General features: G+C 44.9%; 1 protein-coding gene across 1 annotated transcript; it reads left to right on the top strand.

Moving 5' to 3' along the window:
- Positions 1-698: 698 nt before the first annotated feature.
- On the top strand, positions 699-27,608 carry LOC120810449 (collagen alpha-6(VI) chain). Its single transcript, XM_078094192.1, has 39 exons — positions 699-838; positions 4,096-4,199; positions 4,314-4,901; positions 5,041-5,598; positions 5,705-6,307; positions 6,478-7,044; positions 8,069-8,608; positions 9,048-9,614; positions 10,251-10,817; positions 10,931-11,286; positions 11,715-11,793; positions 12,663-12,808; positions 13,043-13,135; positions 13,288-13,341; positions 13,538-13,609; positions 13,696-13,722; positions 13,812-13,856; positions 14,070-14,123; positions 14,394-14,456; positions 15,062-15,127; positions 15,378-15,431; positions 15,984-16,019; positions 16,106-16,168; positions 17,664-17,726; positions 18,218-18,280; positions 19,206-19,268; positions 19,350-19,400; positions 19,679-19,714; positions 19,813-19,875; positions 19,960-20,022; positions 20,117-20,152; positions 20,409-20,445; positions 20,612-20,623; positions 21,115-21,608; positions 21,974-22,064; positions 25,106-25,759; positions 25,845-25,926; positions 26,623-26,726; positions 27,034-27,608. The coding sequence occupies exons 2-39, from the start codon at positions 4,124-4,126 to the stop codon at positions 27,291-27,293; spliced, it is 7,446 nt and encodes a 2,481-aa protein (XP_077950318.1). The 5' UTR covers positions 699-838; positions 4,096-4,123; the 3' UTR covers positions 27,294-27,608.
- Positions 27,609-27,982: the final 374 nt, after the last annotated feature.

Genomic DNA, 27,982 nt, shown 5'->3' with positions numbered 1-27,982 from the left:
CCATAATATGTCAGACATACAAGGAATTAAGTGCCACTAAAGTATTTCTGAAGTGCATATATTATATATAATGTTATTATTGTCTCCGTCTTTAGAAGTAGAGCTGAATAAAACCGTTTGTGGAACCTCTTGATAATGATGACATCATCAACACCATCCAACCAGCTACCTGTTGGTGTGACCTCACATGTCTGTTTTCCTTTTCATTTGTTGCCCACATCGTTGGCCCAACACCAATGTCCCCCCTGACCCCTGACCCCTGGCCCCTCAGGGACTCACTGAGGTCTCCCGCTCAGCGGTCAAGTGTAAGAGGTGAGAACATGATGGGGCCACATGTCACGTCACTATGACAACGTCATGCTCAATGTCAAAATATGTTTTACTCTCTGATTTCATCGTCTTTCAGCCTCATAAAATTCAGTTCATTTTAAATAATGTTTTACTGTTTTTTGTCAAAATCGCTTTGGTGACAAACTGTTGTGACACAATGTTGTGTGATTACATCTAGACATCTATGACTATCTGAACACACGTGTGCTGTCCGTGACTTGTGGGTCACGCCCTCGTCTTAAGTCTTAAGTCTTAAGCAAAGGCCTCAAACACAGAACTGTGTGACAGAACAAACCCCCCCGGAGGCAGCGTGAGGGGCAGGCAGAGCTTCATCCACCGCTGGCTCCGGTTCCACTTACTCCCCCTCATGCAGTAACAATCAGACTGAGGATCTCAGGAATCCTGCAGAAGAGTACAAGCCTCCCCCTCTTCCTCCTCCCCCTTTTCCTCCTATAAACAGCAGGCTCTGATCTGGGACTCGTGCAGAAGGAGCCAAAGCAGCAGATCTGTGAGTAACTTTTCTCTTTGTGTGATTTTACAGATGAACTCAGATATGTTCTACAGATTTAGTCGCTGAAGCAACTTGTGTGTTGCATTGTTGGAATAAGGAAGTACATTTCCACGTCTGTACTGACGTGCAGTCTGGGTGGGCAAGCTCGGCACTAAATTCAAACATAAAAATGTTTATTAAATAATTTGATTAATAAAATAATCATACATAGATATACAAATAAACAACAGAAATATAAAAATGTGAAAAAATAAATGAAACACAACAAACACAAAAACTAAGCATGTATGTACAATATAAATCTATATATAAATTAATTATACCCGCTTATATAATTATATATGCAATATGTGTGTTATTCCAATTGTTTAGATGTTACGATGAAAAATGTAGTCGTTCATTGCGGACACACAACTTTTGTGCCTTTGCACGTACACGTGTTACGCCAGTAATCATCTACGTTACGTGTCAAACATGGACCAATTAAAACCGAGATGTTACTGGACATTTGCGCGGCTGACGTCACCACGCCAGCTACCTTGTTGCGTACGTTCAAAATGAGGGCGTGTCCGCTGATATCACGGATCACAGCGCTGTGATTGACGTGTTGACGAGGAAAGAGCGGCGGGTGGGTTTAATGTTCTTGATGATCAACTCCCTCCTGGCTGGTCTCCCTGCCACCGCCATTCCACCTCTGCAGCTCATCCAGAATGCAGCAGCTCCGCTGGTCTTTAAGCTTCCTAAGTTCTCCCTCACTCCTCCACTCCTCCGCTCTCTTCACTGGTACTGGTGGCTCATCCAGTTCTAAACATGGTGCTCAGGTACCATGCTGTGAATGGATGGGGTCCAGCTTCCATCCAGGACCTGGTCCAACCCGACATCCCGACCCGCACTCTCCGCTCTGCATGTGATAAACTGCTTGTTCCTCCTCACTGAGAGCAAAACACTCGACTAGATCTCCACTCTTTGCTGTCCTGCTCCTAAATGGTGGAAGGAGGTCTCTGAAGACATCAGGACCACAGAGAGCCTTCACATCTTCAGACTAAAGACACACCTCTTCAGACTCTACCTCCACTAACACACTAACTAACTGGAGCACTTACATTGGACTTATAATGGTTCTTATCTACAGCAAGTTGTACATCGGCTTATTTGAGGAAATTGCACTTTCTTGTTTCTTGTTCTCCTGAGTTTGTACCCTATGGTTGAATGCACTTATTGTACGTCGCTTTGGATAAAAGCGTCCGCTAAATGACATGTAATGTAATGTAATGTAATGTAATGATGATGAAGAGACGGTTGAAGGAAGACAGACTATGAGCTGTCTGCTGTCTTCATTGCTGCTGACTGACTTTGCTGTGTAATAATTCATCAATATGGTCCGAGAGGCTTAAACTACTTTCTTAACGTTACATCACCGCACGTCACTGTCACCAATGCAATTTTGACAAAAAAAAGTATAACATTATTTAAAGTGACATTTATGCAAAAGGAGCCTGAAAGACGTTCAAATCCGAGACAAAAACGTATTAAATAAAAGGCCTCAATTGTAAACCACATTTTGTGAGGTTGTCAGTCGGGCTGCCACAACGAATCGATCAAATTGGATTATTAAAAGAGTTGGCATTGGGGGGGGGGTCCATCCCTCCTGTCTGCCACCACCCACCACATCTTCATCCACTTCCTCCATCTACCAACAACTGAACCTCATACCGGAGAGTCACTGGACATTGGACACAGACGGGACACAGACGGGTGTAGGACGTTTTAGGACTATGCTCTAAGCGACAGCTGCAGGGGGGATTACGTAGAGAACAAATTCTGCTGTTCAAACAAATACTGTTCATTTTTCAAAAAAAAAAAAAGATTTATTGTTATGACAGCTCAGGTCCCTTTAAACAAATAACTAATATTGCAATCGTAAGAGTAAATCGCATTTATTAAACTTTTATACAAGAACATTTTTGAGTTAAATGTTAATTTAACTGTAACTAACAAGAGCAGTTTGTTCTCACGTCTGATGTGTATTTAAAAACACGTCATCTGTGACCAACATCACGATACTTTCATTAACTAAGATGTCATTTTATATATTAGAATATAATATTCGAGTGAATTCTATCACTTACATTTAAAAGTCAACTCTTCCCCGCTGTCAGCTCACCTGCTATATATATAGTAACCCTCTGCACACAGAGATCACACAGGACTGATAAACTGTAGAAGGGAGTTTAATGACAGGTGAGGACGCCAGAGGGACGGAGGCAGGTGGAGGTCAGAGGAGGGACAGCAGAATCTGGACAAAGGAATCAGGCTTAGACACAAGAACAGTATGAATACTTAAAGTGTTGGGGAGCCAGGATACAAAGTCAGGTTACCACACAGGGGTGTATGACGATCTGGCGCTGGAGAAGCAGATGGGCCGGGTTTAAACACTGGAGGGGTGAATCGTGGAATGGAGATCAGCTGTGTGGGGACGGTTCCGGATGACCGGCCACGCCAGCACAGACAGACACACCGGGCAAAAGGAAGGTACAAACACACAGGATGGGGAGAAAACAGCAGCTGACCCATGACAGTAGTTCCTACACCGTTCGCCTGATTTGGATGTAAATACCCTCAAATTAGTCTGCGCTTAAAGCACATCTTTTCCATTGTTTTTCTACTCCATTGTTGTGGTGTACAGAGCCAAAATAATGAAAAATGTGTCCAAATATTTATGGACCTGACTGTAGATAGATAGGTATTTTTTGTATGATACGATTATATAAGTTTACGCATTATGTGCTCAATTATATAAACCATTAATTTTTATTTTAAATGAAACAAAACAAAAGCTTCATAGTAAAATACTTAACAGTGATGAATTGTATTAAAATGTATTAGCAAAACCATCTGATACGGTGATGTGATCAAATCAGCTGCTGTCCGGACTCCTGAGTCCATCTCTCGAGGACGCAAGTCTGTTTTTCCCGTCTTAGGTATCGAGAAACGGCTTCTGACTAACATTTAGTTACAACCAAAGAACATCTGTTAGACACAACACGTTCTACAAAATAAAATGTTCATCAATCATTTCAGTCACACACCAATGTTTCTTATAATCAGTTCTTTTTTCTGTTTAAGGTTGTTTATGTGTCCCTGCGAGCAGAGAGCTGAAGTCAGCTTCTGTAACTGAGTGTTTTACTTGTGAATCTGGAGATGAAGGTCGTTCGTATAGAAGCTAAAGTATCTCTGCTGTGTCTTCATTGTAGGAAGAGCGAAACTCCCAGCCGTCCCAGCATGGAGGGTAGAACGAGTCTTCTCCTCTGCCTCATTGCGGTGGCGTGTTCCTCTGGATCGGCTGCTCTGACGAGAGGTATGTCTCAATAACTAAGGCATGTAAGTACAGAATATGGAGCACTGCAGTGCAACAACATGTAAAATGGAGACCTGTAATGTTTCTTTGAGACGTTTTTCTCCTCCGGTCCAGAGTGTGAAATGGCCACGGTGGCCGACATCGTCTTCCTGGTTGACGGCTCCGGCAGCATCGGGGAGGACAACTTCGAGGAGGTCCGGTCTTTTATCCGCAGCGCTATCGAGGCCCTCGACATCGGCATCAACAAGGTCCGTGTTGGCTTGGCTCAGTTTAGCAACGAACCCATCGCAGAGTTCCTGCTGAAGGACCACAAGAACAAGAAGTCCCTGCAGGCGGCGGTAGACACATTCCCCTACCGAAAAGGAGGCACAAAAACGGGCAAAGCCATCGATTTTCTCCGAAATAATTATTTCACAGAAGAAGCCGGGAGCCGAGTCAACCGACGGGTTCCTCAGATCGCCGTGGTCATCACAGACGGAGGCTCCCAGGATAACGTGAAACTCCCCGCCCAGCTCCTGAGGCAGCGCGGGGTCATAATATTTGCCATCGGGGTCGGAGCTGCCAACCACACAGAGCTGGTGTCCATCGCCAACCGTCCTTCAGAGCGTTTCCTGTACTCCATCGATAACTACCAGGCCCTGCAGAGTAAGAGAGACGATCTGCTGCAAACTGTTTGCATCTCTGTGGATGATCAGAGGCAAGGTGAGGCAACGGACTGGAGGAAACAGTGTGTTCATGTATATTTATATGTTTGATATGAAACATGTAGCCAACGTCCATCTCTTTAAAAGGTCTTGATGGATGTGTAGACAGTGATGACTGTTTTCTTCTCTGCTTTCAGCTCTGACTGACCGGTTTGGAGATATTTTCTTTTTGTTGGACAGCAACATAGCTATTGGACAGTTCAACATATTCAAGAAGGACTTCATCAGATTGATCAAAAATCTTGACGTTGGAGCGTCCGCCTACCGCATTGGCTTGGCCCAGTACGGTGAAGACCCCAAGGTAGAATTTAATCTCAGTACCCATCAAACCAAACCGCAAACCCTGGCGGCCATCGAGCGTTTCCGCCTGCGCCCACCATCAAACAGACAAAGAAACCTGGGTATTGCTCTCAAGTACGCCAGCGATCACTTTTTTACCCGTGAGGCGGGGGGTCGAGCACACCTAGGCGCCCCGCAGTCCCTGGTGGTTGTGAGCGGAGGAGACTCCACTGATTTTGTGTCCGATGGCGCTCATCTGCTGAAATCATCAGAGATTACTGTTTATGGGATGTCTGCAGGTGCAAGCCAAACTGCCATTGAATCAGTTGCCAGTCCTGGGTTCACTTTCATGTCTGCCCTTGTATATCAATTGAAGGAGTCCTTGACGACTGTTAAAAACGAGAGCATTGCTGAAGGTAAGAAGCATGATCATAATGAGCATTCCTGCTATGAACTTCATCTTCACATATATTTGATGTGTTTAGATGATAGCTCAAGTGACCAACTGCAGTCCTTTCCCAGATTGCAAAGCAGTCAACATGGCCGACATTGTGTTCGTCGTTGATGAGTCCGGGAGCATTACAACCCCCAACTTCCAGCTGGTGCGCGATTTCCTCCGCTCAGTTGTGAGTGGCCTGAAAGTGGGTCCCACTAAAGTCCAAGTGGGCATCGTCACATACAACGATGAGTCCACTCCGCGGGTCTATCTCAACAGCTTCGATGAGAAGGCCGAAATACTCCAGTTTATCAACATTCTGCCTTACAATGGAGGCGGTACGAAGACTGGAGCCGCCCTAAACTTCACACTGAAGAACATGTTTGTTGAGAAAAAGGGCAGCAGGATAGGGAAGGGTGTCCAGCAAGTGGCCGTAGTGATCACAGATGGGGATTCCCAGGACGACGTGGCTAAAGCAGCAGCCAGTCTGCGTCGGGCCGGCGTCACCATTTACACAGTGGGGGTTGGAAACTATAGCAAGACTGAACTGGTGAAGATGGCAAGTCAAACCTCTAATGTCTTTGAGGTGAAAAGCTTTGAAGATCTGAGGCACACTGCGAGAAAGCTGCAGAAAAACCTGTGTAACAATCTGGGTATCATAGATTCAAACGAAGAGGACATCAACAAAGGTTTGAACCGCTGTTTTTTTATCGATGATCAACAACAGCCTGTGCAGCAGGTTATTTGTTTAATTTAGTCTTCTAGCACATTTTCCCCAGTGCTTGAATGATCATTTTTAATATTCCTCCCTATTACTTTTGGAAAATAACTAACTTTTATACTTTCTTTTCCTCACCAGCATGTGTGAAAAAAGACGTAGCTGACATCTTCTTCCTGATTGACAACTCTGGGAGCATTGATGACCAAGACTTCAACGACATAAAGACGTTCATTTTTAAGTTTCTGAATACGTTCCGTATTGACCCAGATCATTTCCGCTTAGGTGTGGCAAAATATGCTGATTCACCGACTACAGAATTTACTCTGACGAACCACAGAGACGTCGAGTCAGTGAAGAACGCCATTTCGGCTGTTAGACACATAGGAGGTGGAAGGAACACAGTAAGGAACACAGGAACAGCTCTGTTGCACATGGGCAAAGAGTTTAAGAAGAACCGCCGTGACCCCAAGGTCCCTGAGTACCTCATCATCATCACAGATGGGCAATCTGCTGATGAGGTCAAGGCTCCAGCAGAAAATCTGAGGGCGCAGGGTATCATCACTTATGCCACCGGGGTGAAAGATTCAACCCGAACTGAGCTGGAAGAGATTGCCGGCGACCCCTCGAGGACCTTCTATGTCAGCAACTTTGATGCCTTGAAATCGATCGACAATAAAGTCATCACCGACATTTGTACTGAAGAAGGTAAGAAAAGAGGATCTACACTGGACTTTAAAAAGCATATTTAATAAATGCAGTAAAAGTAAAACAAGATGTTCTCATTTTTCTGAAAAACACTAAAAGCACAATCTTGAAACGTGACCACATGTAAGATGACTAGGTATTAGTGATGGGAAGTTCGGATCTTTTTACCGAATCGGTTCAGTGAATCCCGTTCACTGAAATGAACGAATATTTTTTCGAGTCATTCGTTCATGTCGGGGGTGGTAAGATGAACGAACGAATCTTTCTTCGAGTCATTTGTTGACGGGGGGGTGGTAGGGTGAACGAACGAATATTACCGACCAGTAAAATGAATAAATCTTTTTTTTGAGAGGACTCGTTACTCTCGAGTCCTTGAACGAATCGTTCACGAATGACACATCACTACTAGGTATATTTAGATATTTCTTCTCTCTCGTTAGCCGAACAGTCATGAGGCTGCTCTTAGTTCAGATATGGAGGCAGGAGACAGAGGGACGAACAGTTTAGACCTCTTTTAGACCGCAGACTTCACAGCTAAAACATTGAAATATGAATATGGAAGAAATCAACTCTTTTAACTAAACCCAAGTCTCAGAAAATGGACAGCAAGGGTGAGGGCTGATTATTTAAACTCTCCAGTGGTAGCTGGCGATACAAAATATATAGTACAGAAACTATGTCGAGGTTATTATGTTATCTGGTTGGATTTTTTTGTAATTGTAATTAGCAGTATTCAAAATTCAAGTACTCTTGAATACGGTTTTATCACTTCTGAAGCAAGATGGTGAGTAGCAGCGTTGCCCTCAGGGACTCCCACATTAGGCAAAGCCTTCCAAAAGCGCGAATTTAGGTTTTTAACTTTGACTTGCAAGATGATTTCGAACTCGTGATTTAAGGTCACACCATCGTAGCTTTTCTCTTTGCCTACAATCTCATTGATACTTGACCACTTGGTTCGGTTTTAGGCAAGAAAGGTATGGAAACAAGTACAGCATTTAATGAATTCTGTGATCTGTGTCCACAGCTTGTAGAAATGTACAGGGCGACGTCTTTTTCCTAACTAGGGGCATCAAAGAGGAAGAAGACTTTCGGAAACTGAAAGAGTTCATGAAATCCCTCATCCGCAAGACCACCCAGCAAAATGAGTTGCGGGTCGGTCTCATGCAGTTCACCTCCGAAAGCCGTCTTGAGTTCCCCTTAAAGCCTTCCACAAGCATGGAGGAAATGATCTCAGCCATTGATGAAATGGAGCAGATGACGGGAGACACCTACTTGGGAAACGCCCTTGAAAATGTGTTGCAGTATTTCGATGAAACTGAAGGAGGGCGTCCTCATGCGGGTCAGAAGCTGATAGTGATAACCGACAGGAAGTCTGACGACGAGGTCAAAGGCCCCGCCAAGGCTCTGAGGGAAAAGGGAGTGGTGATCTACGCCATCAATGTTGGAGGTGACTCTGACCATCTGGCAGTGATCAGCAATTCAGGGGATAGGGTGTATAACGTCAGAGACTTTGATGCTCTGAAGGACTTGGAAGCAAAGTTCGTGTCGAAGGTCTGCGAGAATGGTAAGAGAAGTTTGAGACTATTCCAAAAAGTAACCAGATTATACGTTTATAACATCTTTGAGCCTTTAGGTCAATCTTTTTCCCACAGAGGAGTCTTTGCGGTTTTACCAGTTAGCATTAAAGCTAGTTGGGTGGTGTTAGTGCATGTCACATCTAAGTCGTCCTGTCCTCATAGTATGGCTGCCAGGTTCCAGCCCTGCCATAGCTCCAGTCAACCAACTTAGCTGACTCCAGCATGTAACACACTGAGAGCTAAAAAAAAAAAAAAACTATATAGAAATAATTCTTCTCACTTGTCATCTGACTTCTGATTTGACAGAAAACACTTATTATATTTTAAATCATAAGTTGAAAATTGTATTTTTGTAACACCAGGATGAAAACTAATCATGTCTTAGTTTCCCTCCTGACTCTCTGTCTCTCTGTTCTCTTCAACCAGTTTGTCTTTTAGTTCAAGCTGACATTATTTTCCTGGTGGACACCTCCAAGTCCATAGATGCAACAGAATTTAAAAATATGCAGACCTTTATGAAGACAGTCGTGGACCAAACCAAAGTTGGCAAGGAAAACACTCGCTTTGGGCTCATATCCTACTCGACCAAGACCACGCGTCATTTTGAACTCAAGGAACATGACTCCAAACTACAAGTTTTGAAAGGCATCGACATTACAATTCCAGAACGAGATGACACCCACACAGCTGCGGCTTTAGAATTCTCGCTGAAATATTTCAAAGCTGAGTATGGCGGCCGGAGAGAACTTGGGGTGCCTCAGATTCTGATGGTGATCACAGATGGGGAAGCCACCGACCCTACCGACTTGAAAAAGAATTCTGATGCGCTGAGAAGCAATGGGGTCAACGTCGTCAGTATTGGGGTGGCAAATGCTTCAAGGGGTGAGCTGGAGACCATGGCCGACGACCCATCCAAAGTGTTCTTCGTGGACAAGTTTGAGGGATTAACCACTTTGTACAGACGCATGTCTAATATCTTCTGCAGTAAAACAGGTAAGAAAAGTAGTTTTCACATTTTTTTGTATGGTGTCCTACATCTCCTGAACAAAGAGGTGTGACGGATCAATTCAGCTAACAAAAATATCTGTGAATGCATCCTTCCAATAGGTCATGATGTGGGGATAAAGTGTTATTTTAGTTTTGAGCCCAGTAATTGATGAGTAGTATCTTTTGATAAATCAGAACCTTTATGATGATAGCGTTGCTGGGTTTCATTAATGTAATAGTTCACAGCTTCCTGCAGCATTGTCACCAAACATCTGTCTCTCTCAAGATACTTTTTGCAAGTTTTTATGAACTAAATGACCTTCGCTGTACAAAATAAATCCTGAAAAGGAATGCTGAAGATTTGAAATCTAGACACCGTAAGTACTTCCACGTTTCTCAGTCCTTTGGTTCTAAGAGGCAGAGTGGATTCTTAGAAGTCGATAGAATCGTCCCCATTATGAGATCTTTCGTGTATCCTACTGGATCACTACTCATTATGGCAGAGTCTGCAGAGACCTCGACCCTCAGTGAATATGGGAGATCAGGGTGTATTGTGGCCAATAATGAATGAATCTATACTGTGATTGCCTTGTTTTTATTGGTAATGAACTAATACGCCTTTCTCTTGCTCTGCTTTCACAGCGTGCAATAACAGCGACATTGTCTTCCTAATCGACCGGTCGGGCAGTATCAACTCCACTCAACACGAAAAGATCAAAGCCTTCACCGTAGACATGGTGAAGCAGTTTAACATCAGTGAAGACCGTGTGCATATTGGACTTGCACAGTTTGCCATGGACTTTAACCATGAGTTTTATCTCAACCAGCACTTTGAGAAGGAGGCTTGTGTCTCACACATCCAACGCCTCAAATACACAAGTGGAACTACCAACATCGGAAAGGCTTTGCGTCACATAGAGAAATACTTTGATACGTCACACGGGGGGCGCATTGGGGTCCCCAAGATCCTGGTGTTGATATCAGATGGTAATTCTGATGACGGGGTGTTGGAAGCAGGTGTCCACCTGAGGGGTCTTGGGATAATTGTTTATGCCATTGCCGTCGGAGATTATTACCCCGTAGAGCTTCATCGGATTACCGGCGCCCCAAAGAGGATATTCCCCACGAATAGCTTCGACGAGCTGCCAGAGGTGGTGCAAAAGGTGGTGAACGAAATTTGCTCTGGAGATCAACCGAAACCCGACCCAGGTTTGAGGGAGTTGATTAGTGTGACCTCTCCTCTTGCTTGCTCCTTCTCTCCCACCGTGTTCTTCTGTTTCTCTGGCGGTCAAAAGGTAAAGACGTGTTTCCCTCGGTTTCAGACTGCAGCATTGATATCGCCATGGGATTCGATATTTCTCAGGAAGGCCGCGCTCCCGGTGAGATACTGATCAGCGGCCACGCCAAGCTCCAGGCCTACCTGCCAGACATTGTTCGCTACGTTTCGTCGGTGCCGAGTCTGTGCTGCGTCGATTCGGGTCCTGTCAAAACCAAAATCGCCTTTCGAGTGGTAGTTGGAGATGGAAAGTCGTTGTACGACACAAACTTTGAAGCCTACAACAATGACACGGTGTACAAAGTCATGAATACGTTGATGTCAGGACCTGCCTTCTTTAATGCTGCCCTGCTGAACTCCTTCAAAACGATGTTCAACGAGAAGTCCAAAGCTGGGGTGAAGGTGAGAGTGAAGCAGTTATGTTACCATGTGGTTATCATAAAATTGCCAAATAGTGGCAAAGGCGCGTTACCCTGTAGCCACAGATGCTGATGTTTAGCATGTTTACCACATTGTAAATTAGAATGCTATAATTACCACAAGAAATAAAGTACCAACTTCCTTTAGTCTGCAGGTGTTTGGTCATACACCAAAATATTTGGGCCTGATGATGGCACTTTATGAAAAGTCAGAGCAGCACCAAAGTTCTTAACTTTTATCCTCAGGAGAACATGGATGTTTGTTTCAAACTCAATCCATCCATTGCCACTTCAATCTGGGCCAAAAACATGAAACACAAATAAGGAATAAGAAGCAGGATGTTTACTGGTCTTCTGCCCTTACTGACATGATGTAGAGCTCCTATACATAACGGCCATGTGACCCATCAGGTGCTGGTGATCTTCTCAGATGGAATCGATGACGACGTGATGACTCTAGAGCAGGAATCACAACGCCTGCAACAGTCTGGTAAAAGCTGCTCTACTTAATCTTCAACTTTATTTACTGATGTTTTTCAGTTGTCCCAGATCCCTGTTCACACTTTTTCTCTGCCAAATTTCTTCTGCCTCCCATGTTCTTTCTACGTGTTCTTCCCCTCTTACTTCCACCTCTTACTTCCTCCCCTTACTTCCCCATAAAATAAAATCCAAAATAAATAATAATAATAACATGATGTTTAATGTTTCTGAAGAGAAAACAGAGTTAAGACTAGAGCTGTCAACGAATGTTCTATCTAAGTTGTTAAAAACAACTAATCAAATAAATAAATAAAAACACGCGCGCCTGTACTGACTATATTGCATGAATAAAATAGGCTACAACAGCTTCATGCACTGGTTTGATTATTTACCGTTTCATGCCAAGGAAAAAATGTTTACCAGCACAGCTCGCTCGGAGCGTTCAAAGTCGGTACTGTAAAACTTTCAGTTTCAATCACTGAATGAAGCCTGATGTGTGTGGGACAAGAATCACAACCTTAAATTGCACAAAACTCTTGATCAGCACTCAGCAGTTTATTGTTGTCTGCGGTCTTGGCCTTTAGTTAATGTACTTATTTGTGTGCAGGTAATATGTTGTTAAATATATTTAAACTTAAATAAATTACCTGTACAAGTTGTTATGTCTCGTTCTATTAATTTGTCCAGTTATTGACGCGTCTAATGCGCAACCAGATATTAGAATATTTGTGTTTTTTTAAAGCGAATATTCGAACGTCATTTTTGAGCATTTTGACAGCCCTACTTAACACACATACATGCCAATCATGCACTCAGCCCCTCTCACTTCCCATCGTCTAGGTAAGTCAGTAAAGCTGTGCTTCTGTTCACTGTGTGCAGGGGTCAGCGCTCTGCTGACGGTGGCCCTGGATGGGGCCCGAGACCCCGCCCAGCTGCAGATGGTGGAGTTCGGGCGAGGATTCGGCTACAAGCTTCCTCTCAGCATCGGCATGACGAGCGTCGGCAGCTCCGTCCTCAAGCAGATTGTGAGTCTCAGCTCAGAAAAGTAGTTCACACAAAGTCTGACGATCCCTGAATGTCTCACATCTCGAGAAACTCTCTGATTGATCATCACTGTGTAGAACTCCGTTCTCCCAAATTTGTGAATGATTAAAGTAAAAGAGCCGGAGGAAGTGGTTCATGTCCCGCCAGCCAATCCGATTTCAGTATGTGGTACTTTGGTTCTGCTCTGATTGGTTGTGTCCTGTGTCTCTCTGCAGGACACCGTGGCGTCCAGGGAGTGCTGCCACGTCACATGCAAATGTTCAGGAAATGAAGGCGTCCACGGCTCTCGGGGCCCCCCGGGGTCAAAGGTCAGTGCAAGACGCGGCCCTTTCACCCTTAAAGATGATGTAAAGATGCCTGCGCCAGAAGCGGTTCCTCTGTCTGCGTTGTGAAGTATTCTCAGTGGAATGATGTAAGACACAAGGTCCTCTGAAAGCGTCTCTTTGTGTTTTGTGAACAGGGTCCACGCGGACCGTCGGGTCAACCAGGGTTCCCTGGAGAGGAAGGAGTCTCTGTAAGTTCTCTTCTTTCACTTTGTCCACACGGCGTTTACTCCGTCACACAAAGTCACATGACATCACATTACAGCTGAATGTGCTGCTGAGTAACTGACCAAAGAAACAACGTCATCGTGAACACTTCTTTCCTTTGAATAAACAAACACGTCCACCATGACCCTCTGTGCTGATTCTCTGCTTGTTCCGTTGCAGGGAGAGCGAGGGCGTCCCGGACCGAGCGGACCCCCGGGCTTCAGCGGCTGTCCCGGTCCCAGAGGACACAAGGTCAGTATAAGCACAGGGCATCTGGTCTTCATCTCGTATGCCACGGTGTGATGTAATGCTGAGACTCTGCTCATGTGTGTCTGCAGGGCTCCAGAGGACTGTCCGGAAACAAGGTGAGTAAAAAACACTCTGGTCCAAACGGGTCAGTTAGTTTCTGATGAATGGAACCGGAAGCAGTGACGTGTGGACTCTCTCCTGACAGGGCGAGAACGGAGAAGACGGACTGGGCGGAGTCAACGGAGAGCAGGTACCTCACAGAACCGATCTTGGGTCCAGACTGTCGGTACCACCGTCGGTCGTTAGGATCATTGCGCGTATCTTAAGAGCGATGAGCCGCCACAGAGAGTAGCACAACTTAAAGGAGTGCTGCGTAGCGTGTAGCGCACGCTACTGGCAAGCCTGAATAGAACCTCTGCCGTCTCTGTGGAAGAGAGCTCACGTTCTGGTTCTGGTTCTGCAGGGACTGACAGGCCCAGACGGGGGTCGAGGACCAAGGGGAGATTCTGGAAACCCGGTAAGGAAACACAGTGTTTAGCCATTCTGGCTTTAGTGCGTTTGTGTTGTGGACTCTTAATTTATCAAGCTAGTAAATATTCTGATTGATAGAATGATTATTAGCTGCATAAAGTTTTCTACTCTTATTGTTGTTGCAGATATGATTATTTTTATGTCTTACGTGTATTTTTTAAACGTTGTGCTACAATTCAGAAGAAATGTTTAAAGCATCACGCTGACCGGGTGGGAGGCGTTGACCTCTAACCCAGGTTGACCGTTTGTCCTTCAGGGTATCCCGGGTCTTAGAGGGGAGGTGGGGCTTAAAGGACAGCGAGGACTCAGAGGAGATCCGGTAAGTCGGTAACGTTTTATTATCCTTTTTCCTCACCAGAGGGATCACGATCCCTCACCAGCAAATTAGGAGTAGTAATCTATCAATGGCCAATCAGGAGGAGGCGTGATCCCTTACCGGCCAATCAGGAGTCGTGATACCTCACTGGCTTTCTTCAAGAGGAATAAAAACTCGGTTTATTTGTAATATGTAGAATATTTACAGTTTTACAATATTAACAGACACATTTATACAAGAAAAGGCAATATAAGCAATAGCAGTAGTTTAAACAGTAGAATAAAAACGTAGTAGTATAAAGAGTACTATAAACAGTAGTTTAAAGAGTAGTATAACCAAGATCACTTTTAACTAGTAGTATAAAGAGTACTATAAACAAGTAATACTATAAAGAGTAGAATAAACAAGTCGCATAAAGTGGATATTTCTGCTCCCTAGAAGGAGGTGAAGTTGTTTACGGTCCTGCTCCACATCCAAGCTCCACCTTAGATGTTTGGCCGACAGGCAGAAACACCACCCCCCCGTGTGACGGAGAATAAGGGGTGATGTTATCCTGGTCTCCTCTCTGTGGACTCCATCTCTCAGGATATTTGTGCTTTCTCCCACAGGGGGAACCAGGCGGCGATAATAACAGACTGGGAGTCAAAGGGGACCCTGGGAACCAAGGTCTACCGGTAGGAACCCACACACCCACATGTTCTGGATCCTCCTTCTGGAGGACACTCAAGCAAAGACGGGAAAGGGTTGTGAATATCTTACAATACTTTACACACCCAATCAGGGCTTCACACGGCTGGTAATACGATTCGTTGAGTCATCAGGAAAAGCATTCTAGATACCCAGAGCCCTTCTCGGACAGAGCTGTAAGGAGCTAGTACTGAAGGTCTGCTTGTTTTAACGTGGGTTATTCCTCCTTCACCTCAGGGTACAGCTGGCCTGGACGGGGAGAAAGGCGAAGATGGAGACATTGGGAACAGGGTGAGATTCGTGACCTCCATTCTGTCCCATCGTTCTAATCTCTATGTTATATCTTTATAATATCTATGCATATCTTTATCTATATAGATATCTGTGAATCAGAACCTACTGAGTGACACTGAGATCAAAAAGTGGCAGGTTCCTTCATCAGAACGGCCACCAGCGGCAAAGACCAGCCTCCTCATCCATATGCCGATCCCATGTTACCACGTGTGTTTTCAAACAACGTGCGTGCTAAAATAATAAACTGATAACACATTGTTCCCTTTGATTAGTCAGACAAAAAATGATCATCAGCATCATTTTATTTAAGACACTACTACTGCTGCTACTTTTAATTCACTGTTTTTCTACTCATTTCTAAATAAAGTTAGAAAAGAATCAATCACAGGATTTTCATATAGGTGAGGATGCCGAGCCGCTACATGCCATTCTGAGATCGGTTTATGCCGTTTTGAAAAAGGAACCTGCCTCTGCCACTTTTCGATCTTGGCGCTAGTGAACCTACTGGGTCTCTGTTTGTGAACCATCTGGTCTGTTTCTGTGGTTCAGGGTCCAGACGGGAGGAGAGGCTCGACTGGAGAGAAGGTAGGAGAGGAAGTCAACACCGCGAGACTCTGAAGACGAATCTTTACAAGTTCTATTAGAAGCTGAAATTCTGTCCCTCTTTGAAGGGGAAACCTGGAAAGCCTGGGGAACCGGGCCTTCAGGGGCCCCGCGGTGTTTCTGGTCCACAGGTGAGTGATCAGAGCGTTTTGGGACCGAGGATGTCGCATGTGTACAGACTGTAAAGCCCCCTCTACAAGCCCGGCCAAGTATCGCACAAGTTAAATGCATAAGTGTTTAAATGTAACGGCAGATTAAAGAAGGCTTCATGGAATGCATCATCATCCAATGAGAATAATGATCTCAACTCTTTCAGAATAAGTAGATAAAAGCCCAAAGAGTCTTATTGGGACAAATGAATAGTTATGAGGATATATGTACTGTATGCGCTTATGTCATATGTATGTCTATACATGAATGTGTAGATGACCATATGGAACTAGGAGTTGTATTATGTGTGTGTGAATCTGTGTCTGTGCGAATCCGTATGTTTGTATTATTCATGATCAGAAATTGAATCAATTAAAGCAGTGAAACATGGAACATCGAAGTTTACAGAAGAGCACGACATGCTTTCCAGATGTTCTCTACATCGCAACACTGTACAGACACGGACATTGTGAGAGAGTGAAAATGCAACACAATTCTTTTGGGAGTAGGAGCCCTGTTAGAGGGAACTATCACACTCCACTACGTGTTGGAGTATGTTAGAGTACAAAAGTACTTGAGTCTCCACTTCACAGCCAGCTGTTACATCTGTTGGCTTATTGCCTCCATTTGGCTCCGACCGACTAGTGGGAAATGTGTTGGCGGGGGGACAAACTTCCAGAGAAATTCAGTGGAGCTGTTTAGTGGAATGGGAACCATCTGTGGAACTGGATTAAGGAGGAAAGGAAAAGAACCCTTTAATGAATCAAGCCTCCAGGCGGCTTCATGTTCATGTCATGGCACTCTTTCTCTCACATGGAATCTTCTCACAGATAAAAATAGCATCAAAAAGATCCAGATTTTTTTTTTTGTGAAACTGTCACATGGCACCATGTTGAATCTGTTTGATTATTGATCAGTAAATATTTGTAAGAGGTTTGAACTGGGATTGGATCAGCTAATGTTGCAACAGTAACCAAAACCAACTTTCTACTGTGACCGCTGGTTCAAGGCTGCTTTTGTTGTGAAACAGAAAGATGTTTAAATTGAAGCTTCTTCTTCTGTTTCTCACGATCTTTGTCCCCTTGAACAGCATTTAGTTAGAACGTCTAGTAAATTAAAGAACATCTCTCAGTAAAGATACATTCTACAAAATAAAAGCATCACATTGAGTCGAGTCAAGTAGGCCTATAGACAAAAGAGTGGTAGTCTTTAATGTTCCAAGTAAACATTAAGCTGCTTCATTGTAAGCTTTACCAGAACAAGAACTAAGCTGATAAAATGATCTGGTGGTAACACACTGCTCTACCATGGTTACCCACCGAGCTTGCCCAGTTCTTCCTAGGAAACAGAAAAGACAGAAAGAAATGATACAATAATAGACTAATAGAATGAAAGAGGATAATTAAATGATGAATGTGAACAAAAAAAATTTGGTCTTTGTTGTGTGTCCTCAACCAGTCCACATTGTCCCTGCAGGGAAAAGGTGGAGAAGCCGGTGGTCGTGGACCGAAAGGACTCTCTGGCTTCCCTGGAGTTCAGGTCCGTCCATCAACTCATTGCCTTCGTCCTGCGTTCTCCTGTGCTTATGTCCAGAACCAGACTTGTTGTTTAACATTGACAATGATTTAGGAAACAAACAGCGTGACACAAATGCCTGTTGATGTGCAGGAAGAAGACATAAAGTGGTGACAAGTATATATGTGACAATAAGGGTTTGTTTAAAAAGAAGACAGAAATGTGAATAACCTTGACAGAATACAGCTGTTGACTATGGTTGTCCTGTCTTTACCCACTTCTGGTCTTCATCTACTTGCTGTCTTTATCACCTGCTCCCTGTCTTCACTTACATCCTGACTTCATCACCTACTTGCTCTCTTTATTACTTACATCCTGTCTTCATCTCCTACTTCCTGCTTTCACCTGCAGCCTGTCTTTATCTACGTCATCTATTTCACTATGTTCACTTACTTCCACGTTGTGTACTTCATGTCTAGAGGGCAAGGTATTCATACCTATTCTGAATCCTACAGGGTATACCAGGACCAGCTGGAGACCCGGGATCAGCCGGACGCAATGGAGCTAACGGACCGAAGGTGCGTGGCATCATGTCCTGGCAAATCCACGACTTCCCCTGAGACAAGTGTGGCTTTGGTAGCTCTAAGTCTACATTACCAAGCCCGCATTTAAAGGATTCGAGAATCAGCCAATACAGACAGTCCCTTTTCGGAAACGGCAGGTTGCTGTTTGCACTTTTCGCACATTTTTTTGCCTGGGGAGCAATTAGGGGTTTATGTGTCTTGCTCAGGGACACTTCGACATGGAACATGGGGCAGCCTGGAATCAAACCACCAACCTTGTGCTTCCCAGCACACCTTATCTAACCCGTGCGCCACGACGACCCTTGTTGTTGTTCCCCGGCCTGACACAATATACAATCCCTCTAAGGTGTTCTGGCTCTACCTCCGGTCTCATGAGATTTGTTTAAATATGTGAAACCTCTAAAACAAGATCCTGTTGTGAAGGAAGTTCCTCCCACACTGTTTGAGTCCTCCGTCCATTTATTTCTCTCTCAGATGTAACCACCATCAGATGTAAAAACCGTGCTAAGTCACCCAGAAATTTACAAAAGAAGAAGAGATTAAAACCAAACAGATGTTCTTCTTACCAGAAGATGTCAGTGGATCCCAATCAACCTCCTGATGTGGTCTTAGACGGGGTCTCAACCTGTCTACGCCTACACCTCCTGTTGTGATGGGTGGGCCGCGATGAAGTGTGTCCACCATGCTCAACATCTCAGTCTCTCACTGTCAGTACACAGTCAAGAAGTCCGAGGGTCACCTGAGTCATAGCTATCCATTCCATAATAGAAGCTGAGATGTTTGGTTGAGGAGCCACCATTAGTGGGGCTACCAGATTAAAACAGAGGTTTAGATGAGGTCTGAACTAGAATGCATGAGGCTAACATTTACTGGATGAATAAATTAAATGCTTCTGTTGTTGCCTTTGTTTTTGTTAAAGGGCCAACCAGGAGACCCAGGTGTGAAGGGGGGTCCTGGATTGCAGGGACCCAGAGGGGCGCCGGTAATGAGCCGAGCAGCGTTGTGAATAATCAGATTTGCGGTTCCTCCAATGAGTCTGAATGTCCGTGTGTCTGTCTCTCAGGGTTTAGACGGAAAAGACGGTCAGGGACCTCCGGGACCCAAAGGAGCCAAGGTAGATCTGAACCAGCAACTTGAACACGAGACCATGGGAACACAAGTTTACGTCCTCTTCTGTTGTGTCAATATGTCAGTTTGATAAAGACAGCTGGCTGGGGCCGTTAAAGCACTACAGAAAAAGAAGAAGAGGGGATTAAAGGCATAGGATGTATTACTGCGAGGGTACAGAGACCCACTGAATCAGTTTATTACGTACCTTCTGTTCTGATCCAATAAAACACATACACCTAAATGTAAAAAAGGTCTTTACTTCCTCTGACTTTTTCTTCTTAGGGAGATCTTGGTTTCCCCGGTTACCCCGGAGTACAGGTGAGTCCATCTGTTTTTTTCCATCTGCAGCAGAGGAAGAAGGAGGAGCTCGCTGGAGTCCAGGCAGTTCAGTTCCATGTTCTTGTGTGTGTGTTCAGGGTGAAGACGGTCTGGAGGGAACCAAAGGATACCCAGGACCCAAAGGGAACCAAGGTCGAGGGGTGAGTGACAATGTGCCCTCTATTTCACTCCTAAAAGTCCTTCTCTTCTTCCGTGACCATTTATCTCTGCTCTGATGGATCCAGGGAAACTCAGGCGGTTCAGGAACCTCTGGTGATCCTGGAGACCAGGGACATCCAGGATATAGAGTGGGACTTTGGTTTTATTCAGCAGAAATATGAGAACTATGAGCTGGACGATTACACTATGACATGAGAATCTTAACTCCTCCCCCTCCTTCAGGGTCCCAGAGGCCCTCCTGGAGGCAAAGGCATGACTGTAAGTCAAATATGGAACATTTTACTGTACTATACTATTTTCATACTTTTACTTCTGAAATGTTTTGAATGCAGGACTTTAACTTGTAGTGGAGACTTTTCACATGGGTATTAGAGTACCTTTACCTTTTACTAAGGTAAATGAAAAAGAGTAGAAGGACTTTAACTGCTTCTGTATGTCTGACTTTAATTTCTATGAACTGCCAACATAAAAAGGATATTAAATATGTATATTAACATGCTCTGTGCTTTGTCAGGAGTGTCAGCTGATCAGCTACATCAGAGACAACTGTGGTGAGTGTACTGCAAATACATACAATTTAAATTCTTAACAATCAGGTTCATAACACCCAGAAATAACCAAATACATAAATACTTCATAAGATGATTTCTGATGTATAAAAACTGCAATTACTTCCATGTAGATCCAAACAAACAATCATTATTTTCCTCCATACAGCTTGTTACAACGGTATGTATCCATCTCCTATTTGTCCTTCATGAGAACCTGGTGAGTAAAGACAAAACTAAAGTTTTACTCTCCTTTAATCAACCTTATAACCTCTTTAGTTTAGTTTCTTACATTCCGTTTGCCATGTCTGTACATTGTCAGTTACTTGATGCTCTCCCATCATTTTTAAGAGAACCATCTGTGTACAGTAGAGATCAGCATGTTGCCTGTCGCTGTGAGAAGGTGGTGCTCCGAACAACTAAATGTCATCAGAAACAATTGGTGTTTCTGGCAGGGTCAAAATGTGATACTGACAACCTCTGTGATAGCCACCTGTCAATCAGCGTGTAGCCCCACCCTAAAGCATCCCCTGCTTTATGGCCTGTTTGATTCCATATGCACCATAATTTGGTCCCCCTAGTGGTCACTAGAGTGAATTCCGCTCTAACACACCCGGGTTTGGGCGGTATTTTGTTACTTTCTTACCCTTTTCCATACCACGAATCCTTCAGGTCAGTCGGAGTGCCCGGCCTACCCCACCGAGCTAGTCCTGGGTCTGGACATTTCGGAGGATGTGGACTCGGACGCCTTTGAGAGGCAGCGCTCTGTCCTCCTCTTCCTACTGGACAAAATCACCGTCTCCGAGAGCAACTGTCCGACTGGGGCTCGTGTGGCAGTGGTGGCCTACAGCGATTACGTTGAGTACCTGATCCGCTTCCACGATTACCGCCGCAAGTCCCAACTGATCGAGTTGGTGAAGAACATTGCCTTGGAGAGGACTTCTAAGCGGCGCAAGCTCGGTGCCGCAATGCGTTTTGTGGGTCGGAATGTCTTCAAGCGTGTCCGAGCGGGAATGATGATGAGAAAGGTGGCCGTCTTCCTCTCTAACGGGCCGTCGCAGGATGTCGAAGACATTGTCACCGCTGTAATGGAGTACCAGGCCCTCGGCATCGTGCCGGCAGTCATCTCTTTGAGGAACGCTCCCACTGTTGGTCGAGCCATGGAGGTAGGTTTGGATCAGAAGGTCACATCCAAACGATGGCAGCTCCTGAAGAGGTTAGCACAGCCTCTGTAGCATCACTTCATTTAAAGAGGAGCAAAGATACTAAAGGCTTATCTTTTCCTCTTTCTGGCTTCGGGTTAATTGGCAGCTGGTTAATAATATCACCTGCCACATGCTTTTCTAAAAGTTTCTTCTGATAATGTTGTAATAACAAACCTGTTCACTATTCCACCTGACGGCACCAAGGATATTATTCCCTTTTTGGCTTTGGTTCCTAAACACATGAATCAAATCCAGCCCCCTTTGACCAGGCCCGGTTGAGATTCTTAGTCAGATAGAACTGATAAGTAGCCTCTGTGTCTCCTCAGGTTGACAATTCAGGACGCTCCATCTTCAGTGTTCTGAGGAAAGACATGGCTGCCGACCTGAAGCGCGTCCAGAATTGTGCCGTGTGCTACGGTAGGCGCAGAGCTTCCAGGTGGAATCTACTTTATCACTAAATGTTTGGTTCCTGTCAGAACTTTTACAAATTGACAGTCATGGAGAGGTTTGCAAAGGTATTTTTTTTCATTCTTACCTCACTATTTTTTACAAGTTTCCTGTGTACAAGCCTTGACGTCTTCAAGAAATGAAGATCACATCTCACCCTGTGTGTAGACGTAGTCGCACTATCTACAATTTAGTTCCTTCCTCTGGCTTCAATCAACCTTGGTTCTGGTGAAGGTCTTATTAATCTAGCACTCCATAATCCTGCAGGAACATCCACAAAGAAGCAGATATTTTTATATATATGGATAGTATCATTATGATATTGTGTTCCCTGAAGGACTCCTTCAGCCTCCCTGTGAGGGTTAGGAACTTTTTTACATTACATTACATGTCATTTAGCGGACGCTTTTATCCAAAGCGACGTACAATAAGTGCATTCAACCATAGGGTACAAACTCAGGAGAACAAGAAAGTGCAATTTCCTCAAATAAGCCAATTTACAATTTGCTATAGATGAGTGACGTTACAAGTACACTTTAAGTGCTACAATTTTTTAGTCTTTAGTCGAGGTAGAGTCTGAAGAGGTGTGTCTTTAGTTTGCGGCGGAAGATGTGAAGGCTCTCTGCGGTCCTGATGTCTTCAGAGAGCTCGTTCCACCATTTCGGCGCAAGGACAGCGAAGAGTGGAGACCTAGTCGAGTGTTTTGCTCTCAGTGAGGGAGGGACGAGTAGTTTTGCAGATGCAGAGCGGAGAGTGCGGGTTGGGATGTAGGGTTTGACCATGTCGTGGATGTAAGCTGGACCCGATCCACTCATAGCATGGTACGTGAGCACCAATGTTTTGAACTGGATGAGCCACCGGTACCAGTGAAGAGAGCGGAGGAGTGGAGTAGTGTGGGAGAATTTTGGAAGGTTGAAGACCAGTCGAGCTGCTGCATTCTGAATGAGCTGCAGAGGTCGAATGGCGGTGGCAGGGAGACCAGCCAGGAGGGAGTTGCAGTAGTCCAGGCGGGAGATGACAAGAGCCTGAATCAGTACCTGCGCTGCCTTCTGAGTGAGAAGGGGACGTATTCTCCTGACGTTGCAGAGCGTTTATCTACAGGATCGCGTTGTCGCGGCGATGTTGGGAGTCAGGGAGAGTTGGCTGTCGAGTGTGACGCCGAGGTTCTTAGCGGTCAAAGTGGGTGTTAGTACGGAGTTCCCAAAGTTGACTGTCAGGTCCTGGGTAAGCGCATCTTTTCCGGGAAAGAGAAGTAGTTCAGTCTTGTCGGGGTTGATTTTCAGATGGTGGGCGGACATCCACTGAGAGATGTCAGTTAGACAGGGAGATCCGAGCCGCCACCTGGGTGTCCGAGTGAGGGAGGGAGAGAATTAGTTGGGTGTCATCGGCATAGCTGTGGTAAGAGAAGCCATGCGAGCGAATGACAGCGCCAAGAGAGTTGGTGTAAAGCGAAAACAGGAGGGGACCCAGCACGGAACCCTAAGGAACTCCCGTAGTAAGAGGACAAGGTTCCGACACAGATCCTCGCCAGGTTACCTGGTAGGTGCGGCCGTCGAGGTAGGACGAGAGAAGGGAGAAAGCAGAGCCTGTGACACCAAGTTCCTGAAGGGAGGAGATAAGGATCTGGTGGTTGACCGTGTCAAATGCAGCAGAGAGGTCCAGAAGAATGAGGACAGAGGACAGAGAGGAGCTCTAGCAGTGTGGAGTTGCTCAGAGACAGCAAGGAGAGCAGTCTCTGTGGAGTGGCCTGCCTTGAAACCCGACTGGTGGGGGTCAAGGAGGTTGTTACAGTGGAGATAAGAGGAGAGTGGATTAAAGATAGCACGTTCGAGGGTTTTGGACAAAACGGGAAGAAGAGAGACCGGAATGAAGATTCGATTTTGGATTGGTAGAAAGAGCTTTTGGCAGCAGAGATAGAAGCAGAAAACGAGGAGAAGAGAGATTGAAATTCGAGCAGGTCCTCAGGTCGTTTATATTTACGCCATCTCCTTTCCGACGCTCGCATGGTGGCTCTCATGGCACGGACCGGTTGAGACAGCCACGGAGCCGGAGGGGATTTGCCCGTCCGTCGTGTCGTAAGAGGGCAGAGAGAGTCTAGAGAGGAGGAAAGAGTTGAGAGGTGAGTCTCTGCAGCAGCGTTTGGATGCAAGAGTGAGAAGGAGTCAGTTGAAGGGAGAGCTGATAGAACAGAGGATGCCAGCGAGGAGGGAGAGAGGGAGCGAATATTGCGGCGAGCCGGTAAAGAGTTAGTCAATGAGGGAGGTTTGTTAGTTATAGAGAGTGGAAGGGAGTAAGAGATGAAGAAGTGATCAGACACATGAAGTGGAGTTACAGAGAGGTTAGTGGTAGAGCAGTTTCTATTAAAGATGTAGTCATGGTGATTGCCGGCTTTGTGAGTAGGAGGAGGGGGATTGAGTGACAGAGCGAAGGAAGAAAGTAGGTGTAAGAGGTCAGATGACGAGGTCCATTTTCGGGGAAATTAGACAGGAGAATGTCCAGTTCTTCCAAGAAATGACCTAAGGAGCCTGGCGGACGGTAGAGGACAATGATGGTTAATTGTACCGGGTGAGTTACAGCATGGAATAAGCATGGAATTAAATTTTGTACATTGAAGACGCACTCAGCTTTTTTACCCACAATGGGCAATCGTTTTGTATTCAGCTCCTCAGAAAGAAGTTTCTTAAAGCTTAAAGGTCTGACTCTTGAATAATTGGAGCACTTCCTTCAATGTCCATTTCTGAAAAATAGGAACTACCGGCCACATCCAACAGTCGGTAGGATCATGTGAACTTCACAGGCCTTACACCTCAACCTTACAGTTACAGGTTCATCTTGTTCGACCTCCAGCTGAGAGTCGGACAGTCCCATTGAAAAGGTCACTTGATTTTGGATCAGGGGTTCCTCACAGTAACACATGAGGAAATACATTAAACGGACATCATTTAAGTCACAGGAGCCATTTTCTAACCAGGCAAGTTGGCCTCTTGATTATCACCGTGTTGTTTCTTTAGACCCCTGCCAGAGTCCGGACCAGTGCCCCTTCATCCAGGAACCAGTGGGGCCTCAGGAGGTTGACATGGACCTGGTCATGGTGGCGGACGGCTCCAGGGAGATGCAGGCTGACGAGTACCGCGGAGTCCAGCAGCTGCTGGGCTCTGTGTTGGAACAGCTGGTTGTAAGTCCTCAGCCCCGCAGGGCGGGCAACCAGGCCCGGGTGGCCGTGGTCCAACAGAGCGGCGCCCAGGACATCAAGGTAGCGTTTGGCTTCGGGACCTACCAGACCAGCGCGCTGATGAGGAACCACCTGATTCGAAACATGACGCAGCGGGGAGGTTCGTCAGCGCTTGGACGGACACTGGAGTTCACCTTGCAGGAGGTTCTCCTGAAGGCCGGACAGCCCCGGAGGAGGAGGGTGCTGCTGACTGTGGTCGGAACCAAGACATCGGTAGAGGACCGAGCCAAGCTGCGCTACATTTCCCAGAAGGCCAAGTGTGAGGGGGTGGCGCTGTTCGTGGTTACGGTCGGGGGTCGCTACGACCGGACGCAGGTGGAGGAGCTGGCCAGTCCGCCTGTTCATCAGCACCTGATCCACATGGGCAGTCTGAAGGCTGAGGAACAGGGCTACGTCCAGCGCTTCTTCAGAGTCTTCCTCTCCGCCCTCAACAGTAAGACCACACCCACAGTGTGCCAACCAGATTGCAACTCGTTGAATTTGTTCTGATGCTTTATTTGTGTTGGTGTTTATTTTAGAGCAAATTAACCCGTATCCTCCGCCTTCATTGAAACGGACCTGCAACCAGCTGACAGACAAAGAATTGTATCTTCCAGACGGGTAACTCTCACTGGCTGAAGATTTACAGACAGGAAAGGAAATATATTGAATGTTACTGAAGACGAGACCCAAACTGCTCACTGAAATATGATTTTTGAAACAATTTTGAAACAATTATCAGATCCAAAGCTGAATCTGTTGTTATTAAGAAAGCTTGAAAACCTCTCAGTGTAAATTTAAATGTAGGAGCTAATCCCTCGCTTTGTATTTGTGTAAAAATCTGAAAAACCTGTTGTATTAAACACAGCTGTAGTTTTTCCCTTCTTGGTTGAATGCACTTGTTGTAAGTTGCTTTGGATAAAATCCTCAGCTAAATTAAATCTGAAATGTAAATGAAAACTGCACCATCTCCTTTAATTGAAAACATTAATTTGGACCTTATTTAGGTTAAAGCATAAAAGTCAAAATCTAATCTTAAATGACAAAAGTCATTGTCCGTGGATTTATGTAGCTGCTGTTAATTGTTGAGCTGGTTCTTTTCATTCATTATTCTTCTGTAAAGCCTTTATGCATATTAACACAGCACTATTTATTTCATTATTGTATTTTTTTCAACTAAAGCTGTTTGATGAATGTAGAACATTTATCTCTGACATGTGACTATATATGATTAGTTCCTGTTGAAAAATGAATCTGTATTTAGTACAATTCAGAAGAATATTATAAACCAATTATTGGTGGCTGCTGTTTGTCCAGTCAGGGGACAACAGAGCAGAGGGACGAGGAGACGGGTGGACAGACTCAGTCTGGACACATGGACGTCACAGAAACTGTAGGAGATGGACAAAGCTTCTTCTCAGGTAGACGGTAGAACACACACATCACCAAACATGCTCCTTTAGACCTGAGCCAGGAAAGTCTGCAACCTACTCTTGAATGTGGACTCTAGATGTCTTCAATGGAGCGTTTGAGACTTGACGCAGTTCTCTCGATGTGAATTGGTGTTCATTTACTCAGTGATGCTGTAAAACTAAGTGCAAGCAGCTCAGTATGTTCAAAGTGACAACTTTGGTTCTTATGTATCTGAAAGGAAGACGTTATCTTTGGTCATCATACAGTGTGTAAGGCTTTGACCCACCGAGGTGTCTCTCTCCCGTCTTCCTCCAGACATCTGTTTCCTCAGCAAAGATGCCGGCAATTGCTCCAACTACGCCATGAAGTGGTTCTTTGACAGCGACCAGGGGAGATGCTCTCGCTTCTGGTACAGCGGCTGTGGAGGCAACGAGAATCGCTTTGAGATGCTGAAGGACTGTGAGAGACTGTGTCCTACTAAGAGAGCAGGAGGAGGAGGAGGAACAGGAGGAGTAGCAGCAGGAGGAAGTATCGCAGGACGTCTCCGTCGTTTGAAGAAAGCTGCTTTGCACTAAATGTGGATCATGAAAATCCGAACTGAAAAGTCTGAACATTTTTATATCATATCTTGTTTCTTTCACTTTCATGTCTCCCTCATGTTCAGCTTCTCTCACAGAACAGATCATTGTTTCACAGTTTTGTTTATTCTTTGTCATATTTACTGTGAATTGTTCGGAATATCAAAAGCCGTTGCTGATCAAAGACTGTATTTAAAGAATTCTGCTTTTTAACCAGAACTAATGCGGGTTCATGTGCCTCGTTTGGATTTTATTAAACAAGTGCTGAATATATTTTGTACTATTTTCATATTAAACTATATATTTCATATGTATTGTCTTCTGATATCCATACAACATGACACCCTTGGACTTCTAGGAAGTCATCTATTTTTTTATTTATGTGCATCTGAATGGCTTTAATATTTTTCTGCATTTCAATGTATTTGAGTACATTTGAATGTTTTATGGTATTTTTATAATAGTTGCAGAGCAGCTGCTCTAATTCTTGCAGTAGTTGTTGAAAATGGAAATGAAAGACATCTCAACCAGATGTCTGTCCTCAATGTCTCCATCTGATGTCTTGGTTGGATTCGTTATCTTCGTCTCCCTCTCGTCCCTCTCAGTGTGTCTTCATACCTGTGGTTCAGACATACGAAGCCACATGCAGAGACCAAACCAGTTGTAGCTCCTCCTCCAATTCCATG

The sequence above is a fragment of the Gasterosteus aculeatus genome, chromosome 20 (genome assembly GCF_964276395.1).
Source record: "Gasterosteus aculeatus chromosome 20, fGasAcu3.hap1.1, whole genome shotgun sequence".
In the NCBI taxonomy this organism is placed as follows: Eukaryota; Metazoa; Chordata; class Actinopteri; order Perciformes; family Gasterosteidae; genus Gasterosteus; species Gasterosteus aculeatus.
Note: the sequence above shows the minus strand (reverse complement) of the source record. Positions and strands in the feature narration are given on the sequence as shown.

What these genes read in the sequence shown, in the direction of transcription:
- LOC120810449 (XM_078094192.1), top strand. Translation starts at nt 4,124, where the DNA reads ATGGAGGGTAGAACGAGTCTTCTCCTCTGCCTCATTGCGGTGGCGTGT. An exon ending in TGTGGATGATCAGAGGCAAG is followed by an intron (nt 4,902 to 5,040) that starts GTGAGGCAACGG and finishes CTCTGCTTTCAG; the next exon opens with CTCTGACTGACCGGTTTGGA. An exon ending in GGGGCCCCCCGGGGTCAAAG is followed by an intron (nt 13,136 to 13,287) that starts GTCAGTGCAAGA and finishes TTTTGTGAACAG; the next exon opens with GGTCCACGCGGACCGTCGGG.